At 42.0% G+C, this 10,670-nt stretch overlaps 1 protein-coding gene across 1 annotated transcript in view; it reads right to left on the minus strand.

Annotated features, from left to right (window-relative positions):
* LOC115475070 (serine protease 27-like) overlaps nucleotides 1–9,645 on the minus strand; it is a 32,888-nt gene extending 23,243 nt beyond the window's left edge. Inside the window, exons 1-2 of the mRNA XM_030210809.1 lie at nucleotides 9,600–9,645; nucleotides 7,069–7,098 (exon numbers count right to left, since the gene is read on the minus strand). Of these exons, the coding sequence (XP_030066669.1) occupies nucleotides 7,069–7,098; nucleotides 9,600–9,645 (76 nt within the window). The remainder of the gene's footprint in view (nucleotides 1–7,068; nucleotides 7,099–9,599) is intronic.
* Nucleotides 9,646–10,670: the final 1,025 nt, after the last annotated feature.

Genomic DNA, 10,670 nt, shown 5'->3' on the forward strand with positions numbered 1-10,670 from the left:
GTCATACAATATAAGGGAGTACGGGTGAGATGTGTACCTTTTATGTGAAGTCCATTGCAGTGCCCCCTAGGGTGCTCCAATGCTGTGCTGGAATGTCTGTGTGGCCAGTCTATTTAAGAATGCTGGCTTCTCCTACACCCTAATGACTTGATCTTGTGCATTTCTTATTTGGAATTTCTTTTCTTTCCAAAATGGTCCAAAAGATAGACACGCTAAGGACAAAACAACAAGAAAACATCTAGGAAATGGCCATTTTTGAAACAAAAAGATACACATTTTGCATGTTTGAAAATGGCCATGTTCACCACTTGATTTTTGGACATTTTCAGCAAAATGTCCAAAGTCGGGTTTAGATGTCATATCAAAAATGCCTCTCAAATGGTTTAGTGACTCATTAGGCCTTTAATTAGTCAAATGAAGGCCAACTGCACAGATGGAACAAATACTCTGACCCTTCCAACTTCCCAGCTTGCAATTATTCACCCTACATTCAACAACTATGGGCTCATTTAAGCAGCTGTATTGAGCATTTGAAATGAAGATAATTCATGCCTACACAGTGGCGTACCAAGGGGGGGGGGGGCAGTGGGGGCGGTCCGCCCCGGGTGCATGCAGTGGGGGAGGTGCCGCACGCCTGTTGGCTAAGTCCGCTCATTCCCTCCCTGCTGCTCCCTCTGGGCCGGAACAGGTTACTTTCCTGTTCCGGGGCAGAGGGAGCAGCAGGGAGGGGAATGAGCGGACTCGGCCAACAGGCACGCGGCACCCCCCCCCCCCCCCAGCAGGTAATATGCCCCCGGGGGGGGAGGGGGTAATTTTGCCGGTGGGGGGGGTAATTTCGCCGGTGGGGGCCTGTGCTGCACCCGGGGGAGGGGGGCGCATCGGCGATCCGCCCCGGGTGTCAGGCAGCCTAGGAACGCCACTGTGCCTACAAAGCAGAAGACCATTAAAAAAATATCTTTAAATGCTTCTAGCTAACAATTTCAATTGTCAGAAACATTGTTAAGAAATGGAAGTTACATGGAAATGTTGAAATCAAGGCAAGATTTTGGAAGACCAAGAAAAAGCTTTGATATAGACCTGATCCAATATTTATTCTTTGATTTGTGTTCTTAGTATTTAACCAACTGGATTGGGAAAATGTGGGAAATTATTTCCCACATTTTCCCAATCTGATCTGGTTCACTGTCAAGCTTATTTTTGAAAGTGATTGCCGGCCATAAATCAGGAGATAGCCGGTGATCGCGCAAAAGTGGCCAAATCGGTATAATCAAAAGCGGCTTTTTGACAGCATCGCCGCTTTCCCGTCGTCTCGCCGGCGAAAGTTCAAGGGGGCCGTGTCGGTGGCGTAGCGAAGGCGGGGCATGGGCAGGCATGGGCGCTGGCTACCGAGATGGCCGGCTTTCGCGAATAATGGAAAAAAAGTGTGCGTTCAGCAGTATTTCCGCCGGGTTTACTTGGTCCCTTTAATTTTCACGACCAAGCCTCAAAAAGGTGCCCCAACTGACCAGATGACCACCAGAAGGAATCGGGGATGACCTCCCCGTACTCCCCCAGTGGTCACCAACCCCCTCTCCACACTAAAACAATAAAACTAAAAACCATTTTTGCCAGCCTGTATGCCAGCCTCAAATGCCGTACCCACCTCCATGACAGCAGAATGTGTTCTATCCTCTGACAGCCTTTCCTTGGTTGTGGATGTGGCTCTCGGGTGAGTGTGACCACCTTTTCTGTTTAGTTGCACTGCACAGTCACATCAGCAATGCATGTGGTGTGTGTAGGGTAGTGGGCTCTACTCCCATGGTGCTTTTCCCCCTGCTAACTGGGTCAGAGTGTGTCCAGTTTTGTTTCCGGTAGTCCATGAGGTAGTGGCCATTTTTGTCAGCCACTTCTAGATCCCTTTCATGTGTTACCCACATTAGAGAACTTAGTTATTACCTTGAATGGTGCTCTGAAGAGGCATTGTACACCATTCTGCCAGCTCTGACCTACTGCTAATCTCAGTACCAGCGAGACTCTTTGCCAGTGGGGCACAGCCTCTGATCTGCAGTTAACTCTGAGTAAGCGTGCTTTTTCAAATAAAGGACTTTTCAAAGAATTTAGTCTCAGGTGTCAACTGGTGTGCCAAGATTATACAGCAGCAATAAGTCCTATAGGTCTGCGTGTATGCAGGTCCCTGGAGCACTTTTAGTGGATACCACAGTGCACTTAAGGCAGGCGGGCCCAGGCCCATCCCCCCTACCTGTAATACTTGTGCTGGTAAATGGGAGCCTTCTAAAACCCACTGTACCCACATGTAGTTGCCCCTTTCACCCCTAAGAGCTATGGTAGTGTTGTACATTTGTGGGTAGTGGGTTTTGGGGGGGGGGTTGGGGGGCTCAGCACCCAAAGTAAGGGAGCTATGCATGTGGGAGCTTTTTTCTGAAGTCCACTGCACTGACCCCTAGGGTGCCCAGTTGGTGTTCTGGCATGTCAGGGGGGCCAGTGCACTACGAATGCTGGCTCCTCCTAAGACCAAATGCCTTGCATTTCGCCGGGTTTGAGATGGCCGGCAGTTTTATCCATTATCGCTGAAAAACAGAACCGGTGATCTCAACCCTGGCGAACTCTGGCATTTGGCCGGGCTAAACCGTATTATCGAAAAAAAAGATGGCCGGCCATCTTTTTCGAAAATACGGTTCCGGCCAGCTGTTGCGCCACCGCCAAAATAGATCGCCGGCGATCTATTTTGCCGGCGACGTTCGATTATGCCCCTCTGGTGTCTCACTGGATATTATATACTAAGAATACAAATCAGGTTCAATGTATCAAAAGATAATTATATAAACAATACAAATATATCAGTATATACAACAGTAAATAGGATTTGTGAGGTAAATAGAATGTGATAATTAATTTGAAAGAACAGCATTATGAAGTAAAATAGAAAGGAGATGGTTAAATTGCATAAGGGTTTTTGCTTTTTGGTGAACATCAATAAAACATTTCTTGAAAATAAAGGTTTTGGGGATTTCTGGAATTTCAGATAATTGTGCTCCCATCTGACTGATTTTGGGAAGTAGTTTCACCATTAGGTATATTGGTAAGGGAACCCTGCCATGAAAAGTGATTTATATGCCACTTTTTTGCAACTGGGATAGTGGAGTGTTAAATAGTCTCTGGAACCAGGAAGAGCGTTGCATAAGGGGAGATTAATTAGAGGTTGCATATAGTCAGAGAATAGCCCATATAAAGTTTTGAAAACAAAAGCACAGAGTTTGAATGCAGTTCTACCTTTTATGGGGAGCCAGTATCATTTCCTGAGCAGAGGGGATGCTTGCTCAAAATGTGTGACCCCATAAACAATTCTAGCGGCTGCTTGTAATCTTTTTAATGTCCGTTCTTTACAGCCAGATATGCAAACAGAATCCATAGACCACTGCAAATGCCTGCTGAAAAGTTTAGCTTACCCTGGAGTAACTTTCTACAAGCCCACAGTATAATATCACTTACGAAACAATGATCTGCATGGGTGAATTGTCAGAAGAAAACCTTTCTACAACCTCATCATAGAAGTCATCAATGAAAATAAGCAGAAGAAAACCTTGATAAGACTGAAAGATTTTGGAAAAAGCTGATGAGACAAAAATTGAATTGTTTGGCCATGATCATACAATAAAGGCAGTTAATAAATTGAAATACATAAAACAAATAAATAAAGATACATTTGGTGGAAAAGGATGAAGGATTTGAAGAAAGGAGCACCTTGTCAACATTAAGCATGGGAGCAGATCCATTGTGCTTTCTGGTTGTATGACAGCCACTTGCATTCAAATTATCCCAGAACCTAATCCCCCATAGTCAGTGAAGAAACTGAAGCTGAAAAGAGATTGGATATATCAGTGAGACAGCAATCTGAATCATATATTAAAATGCGTGGGATATGCATAGAGGAATCCTGTGCAGAAGGAATGGATCCTCAGAAGCTTAGCTGAAATTGGGTGGCGGAGCAGTTGTGGGGAAGAGGGGGTGGTGGTTGGGAGGAGAGGATAGGGGAGGGCAGACTTATACGGTCTGTACCAGAGCCAGTGATGGGAGGCAGGACTGGTGGTTGGGAGGCGGGAAATACTGCTGGGCAGACTTATATGGTCTGTGCCCTGAAAAGGACAGGTACAAATTCAAGGTAAGGTATACACATATGAGTTTGTCATGGGCAGACTGGATGGACCATGCAGGTCTTTTTCTGCCGTCATCTACTATGTTACTATGTAAATCATGAAGCACTTAAGAGAAAGAAAGTTGAAGGTTTAGGAATGACTTTACAGTCCTCAGGTTTGACTATTATTGAAAATCTGTGTGGACACCTCAAACCAGCAGTGCATGCAAAGAGACATAAAAATATTTCTGAGATAAGAGTTCTGTAAGGAAAAGAGAGTGTGTGTTGTGGGGGGGGGGAGATTCCCAAAGGAAGAACACAAACATTCTTAACTGGCTACAGGAAGAATTTGGAAAAGTGGTTATTTCTGACAAAGGTTTACAATGTACTGAGTGAAATAGTGCAAAACTTGTGCCATAACCACTGCTTTCATATTTTAAATTAAAAAAAAGACTCCAACAAATAGTGATTATGCATTATCATTTGCAGAAAGATGTCATGTTCAACTTTATTCCATGTAAAGGTTTTATCAGCCTCTGTGCAGGTAGAGATTCATAAGTCTGACCAAAGGTGCCTATACTTTTGCACACAGGTATATTTCTCTTTTCCCAAAGGGCTTACATTGAAGTTTGTACCTGAAGCAATGGAAAGTAAAGTGTTTGAGGTCAGAGAGAGCATCAGCAAGATTTCAACACTGGTGTTTGCCTGGTTCTCAACCTACTGCCCTAACCACTAGGCTACTTCTCCAAAACAATTTTAGATAAAAATGATTATGAAAAAATCATAGAAATAATAAAAACAAAGTCTTAAAGCACTCCCAAAGAAGTAGCAAGATAGCCTACCTCCCTGATCTACTGTAATCCAATTGAAGGCAGAACTAAACAGAGAAGCCTTAACCTGTTTCCTGAAGCACAAATAATTATCCATTAAGTATAGTTCTTTAGAGATCAGGCACCACAAAAAAACTTAATCTCTAGTATCTGATCAACTAACAGTGGTGATACCTGAAAGAACATAAAGCTCCTACACAGTTATACACCTTGGACCCAGCCACTGAACTCTCCCTTCAGATGCAGAGTATTATCGGGAAATACTGCTATTTAACCACAGGGTTAGGCCCCTAAAAACAACTTTCAAAAGCAAACTGCTCTTCTTGATGATTCAGTACAAAACACTTGACTGGTTGGATAGAAAGCTTCAGATCCAAGTAAGTCACCAAAATCCTAACTTGTTTTTTAGACTCCTAATTCTGCAGGGCACAGCCATCTTGTGCTAAACAGCAATAGAAGCATAAAATTAGAAAAAGAATGAAGGCAGATAAAGATAATATGGCCTATCCAGTCTGCCCATCCACACCATCTACTATTCCTTTCTCTCTGTTAAGAGATCCTATGTACTTATACCAAACTTTCTTGAATTCAAATAGTCTTCCTCCCAGATTCTATATATGGTGCTAAAAAATATGCACTGAAATTTGCATGCAGCTCAAAGATGCGTGCACAAATTAATTAGTTAATGAGTTATTGCATTGCAATAAACTGATGTTAACAATCAATAACTGCAGTTAATTGGCAATATTTGGAATTTGTGCATGCATCTTCATGCACACTATTCTATGACACTGGGTGAATGATTGCTATCAGAGATACGGATGCCCAATACAAGCTAATTTACCCTAATGCCCCCCTCCACAAACACATGAAAGGCAGTGTACCAGAATACTAAAACTATACTAAGCCTTACTAGGATCTACATTTATTGGAAACTGCCCTCATAAACCGATCATCAGTGGAAAATGGCCGCTACCTCATCAACAGCATCAGAAAAAGAGGCAGAAAAAAAGAAAGTAAGTAGATCATAGTGCTCATTTTCGAAACAGACGAATATCTTGAAATGGCAAAAAAAAAGTCCATCTGCCAAAAATGTCCAAATCATGATTTTCAAAAGGTAGAATTTGGCCATTTTCCACTGCAGCTCATCAAAATAACACAGAGGCGTACTGGAGGCATGTTTTGGGCTGGACTAGGATTAGATCAAAATTAGGATGTCTTTCAGTGATATTGGAAAAGGAAGAAATGTCCAAGGCAAAAAAGAAAGATGTTTTTATCTAGACTTGCTTCAAACACATCCAGGGTACAAAAAGGTGCCTTGATTGAGAAGTGGACCACTAGATGGATGAATGCATGGCCCCTCCTTCATTTCCCAGTGGTTACTGACTCTTTCCCACACCCCTAAGAAGTGAAAGTGACAGTGGATACTAGGCTCTATGACAGCTTAAGGTATATGGCCATTCCTAATAGAGCAGCAAGCAAGTGTAAGGAGTAACCTAGTGGTCAGTGCAGTCAACTTTGAAAAATGGGACTCAGGTGTAACTCAGGTGAGCCCTCCTGGAACATAGAAATACCTACTGTAATTGAACGTATAAGAAACCTGCAAGCGTGATGGCTATTGTAGTGGCGTACATTTAAGTACAGTAGGTTTTGGTCTGTTCCTGGAGGGCTCACAATAACATATAAATGAATTAAGGTGGGATTTGCATCTGGGTCTCATTGTTTTAAAGTCCACTGCACTGACCAGTAGACTGTTCTTCTGCTCTTCAGGGATGTCTATGTGGCCATTTTTCTACAATGATGCCAGATGTTTTTGTGCTTACTTTTATGGCATCCATATTTTGGATGTTTCATTTTGGAAATTGGATGTTCATTTCAGACATTTTCAGTGCAAGACCATCCTTTGCACGTATTTTCGAACAGGAAATCCCAACATTTTTTCTGTGCAAAAATGACAGCGAGGTGAACTTTTGGGTGGGGGGGGGGGGGGGGTTAGGGTTAGGGACGTCTCAATTATGACTTGGACATTCTTTCAAAAATGCCCCTCCATGGGTTTCCAAAGAAATTGATAAAGAAATAAACAAAATCTCCCTCTAAATCTCTTACCTGCAGAAGCAGCCTGTGTCTGGTGAACACCTGTTTAAAGCAAAAATAGAAAATGATAAAGAAAGTGATGCAATGCTGCAGACCTTTGAGCATTGCATGATAGAATCACCAGATGGCTCCAATTCATTAAGCAAAGGCTGAGCAGGTCTTGATTTTGCATTTCATATGGCTCTTGCAGTTCCAGTGTCTAAGAAAAGTAGGACTTGAAAGTCTCAGGAGGTGCTAAGAACCAGGACTAGACTCAAAACTGAGTAGAGATTATTAACCCTAATCTTTCCTTTTCAAGCCTGATTCAGCATTCCTCAGTCAGTTCCTAATATGTATCCTCTCTTCCTCATTTGCCAGTGAGGAGTCACTGCATTCCAGCACATCACCTGGCTTATTTAATAAGTAACTGTAAGGGACACATTGGCATAAAACCACAATGTTGTATTTAAAATGGCAAGACTTCTTGGTTAGCTTCACCAAATCATGAGCAACACAGCCAAATCTTGGAAAGTCTCATCAGATCTTAAACAATCTTGACAAAATAGCATCAAAAATTTTTGAACTGCACTGGTTTGCACTTTTAACTATTACTGCTTTCTATTGAACTCCAGCAGTTCTCTGTAAACTCCAATCAATTGTGTCGTCTCTTCAGATTTTGTTCAGTTAAATTTTGCTAGATTTTTCTCAAATGTTGGAAAAATGCATGTATTCTCAGAGCTGGTTTATTTTTTAAGTGCAAATTTATAAATCAGAATCCCAATCAAAGAGTGCCCAATACGGTAGTTCAGACTTAATGAGCTGTGTTGCATTGGCTTGTATGTCTAATGTTATTGAGTTGGCTTCATTGTGGAATTTGTGTTGTATGTTGGATTATATATATTTGAAAAAATCACCTGGAGCAGTCACTTTCTAGGCATCTCATGAATTCTAATAAATAAGAGCCTGATTTTCAAAAGAAGCTGCGCACATAAACATGTGCCCTATTTTCAGCCAAATGTAGGATCAAAGCTTTTCAGCATCTTTGTTTAGGAGCTTAAATGTTATGCTTATAAATTTAGCACTGCCATCATTTGCCTAATTTATGAGCCTACCCCCTAATTCTATAAAAGTCACTAAAATTTGCGTGTGCAAAATTGGGCATGGGCCCAATTTGCAAACACAATTTAATTAAATAATGAGGTAAATAACAAAATTGAAAGGCTTTTTAGCAAGCAATTATTGGCACTATTTAGATTTAATTGGGATATATGCACTTAAATTTAGGCGCAGGACACGTGCCTAAATTTTACATGTGAGTTCAAAAAGGGGGTGTAGAAATGGAAGGGTCATGAGCGGAATGGGGCATTCCTAACATTTATGCACATTGTTATAGAATTAGGGAGGATATGCGCCTAATATAGGCGTGTATTCCCGGGCATAAGCACAGCTTATAGAATAGAGCTTTTTGGTGCCAATTTTTTCAGTGACATATATAGAATTCACCTCCTTATGTGAAAATCAGTACAAACCTAACTTTTTATCCCCACCCTAAATCGGTCCTTGTTGCCACCCACTTTTTAGTGTTTAGTGCCATTTTAAGTAAAAATGTATGCATTCAGCCCTAGTAAATTTTCAAAGAGGCCAATTTATGAGCATAAGTCTCAAAGGGGCCCCTTTACTAAGCCACAGCAAAAAGTGGCCTGCAGCAGTGCAAGCGCATCTTTTGGGCACATGCTGGGCCAGTTTTTACTGCTGGAAAAAGGGCCTTTTTTTAAGGGGCCAGAAAATGGACGTGTAACAAAAATAAAAACCAGCGCGTGTCCATTTTCAGCCTGAGACCTTACTGCCACCCATTGACTTAGCAATAAAGTTTCACGCACTACCCGGGCAGTAGGCATGCAGTGCACGCCCACTGCTGTTTACTGCCGGTAAGCACCACGTGGTAGAAAATAGAAAATATTTTCTACCATGTGTTTTTGGTACATGCCAAATTCAGAATTACCATCTGGGGCACGCAGTAGCCAGGCGGTAATGCCGAGTTGGGGCACACTGGATGCACTTAGGCCCTTGTCCCTTTGAATACAAAGTTATGCACTCAAATACAGTACATTTTCAAAGAGGCCAATTTATGAGCATAGCTCTTAAAGTTAGGAGCATAAATCCTTTGAATATTGGGCCCCAAATAACAGCTCTCTGACAATTCTAGCTAGTCTTTAAGCAACTGGGGTGGTAATTAGGAAAAGAACAGTTGCTATAAATCACCAGGCTAAAGAAATAGAGATCTTCTGCTGCCTTATTGAAAAGGGAAATAGTTTCTTTAGCTCAACATTAGAGTGAGTGACATAGGGAACACTGTGAGTTCAAATCCCTAAGATCCCTCATAAGAAGAAACTAAGTTATTACTGAGTGGCGCAGCAGGTGTGGAAATCTCACACCTGAGTGTTATTTAATATTTCCAGAGGTAATATCCCCATTTTGCCAATTGCCCTGTCCCCTAGCCTTCTATACCTCAGTCATACTGAAATGATTTCCCCTTCATCCAATTGTAAAATTGATTTACTCACCCGTGTACAAAAGCAGCAGTATCCCCAGAACCAGGATATGACCCATCCTCTCTGCCCTTGGGAGCAGTTTATGTGCCCCAGTAACCCCACCAACCAGTTGTTAGCAAACAGAATGTTGCTATGATATCCAGCAGAAAGGGAAGATCACTTATGAATCCAAGGACCTCACACATAGAATAACAAATATAACTGACCATTCCCTTATATGTATGTAACTGCTCCTCCCTTCTATCTCCCACAAACACTCCTCTCCCTTCTTCTGTCCCTGACACACAAACTTCCCTCTTTTCTACTAATTCTCCCTCCTCTTCCTTGATCCTTCACACATGTATACCTACCCCTCCCTCCCTGCATCTCTCATGCACACACAGTTCACTGTTTCCTTCCACATAGACAATTTCTTTTTTGCATGTCCCTAACATATGCAGTACTATAAAGCCCCTTTCTTCTTAACAAACTCATCCCCAATCTATTCTTTTCTTTCATATCCACACATCCCATCCTTTCTCTATACCCCACACAAACACCTGCCCTTCCTCCATCCTCATATATGCATAAAGATACACCTTCCCTCTAATTCCCTTCTCCCTTTTTCATTACCAATCTTCTCCTTATATCCCTGTCACATGTAGACATCACCCCATGTGTTCTCTCTCTCTCTTTCTTTCTCTCTCTCTCAAACACTAGTTATCCCTCACATAAACGTACTCTTCCTCCATTCCTCTATCCTTTAGGTACCTCTGGTACCTCATTCCCTCACATATACATTCTCCTGTATGTCACAGACTCTATATACAACTCTTTCCTTTTTTTACCTACCTTTCACCCTCCATTACATGGAGGAGTAGCCTAGTGGTTAGTGCAGTGGACTTTGATCCTGGGGAACTGAGTTCAATTCCCCCTGCAGCTCCTTGTGACTCTGGGCAAGTCACTAACCCTCCATTGCCTCTGGTACAAAATAAGTACCTGAATATATGTAAACCGCTTTGAATGTAGTTGTAAAAAACTCAGAAAGGCAGTATATCAAGTCCCATTTTCCTTTCCATATGACTTTCATCTATCAACTCTTTC

The sequence above is a fragment of the Microcaecilia unicolor genome, chromosome 7 (assembly GCF_901765095.1).
Source record: "Microcaecilia unicolor chromosome 7, aMicUni1.1, whole genome shotgun sequence".
NCBI lineage: Eukaryota > Metazoa > Chordata > Amphibia > Gymnophiona > Siphonopidae > Microcaecilia > Microcaecilia unicolor.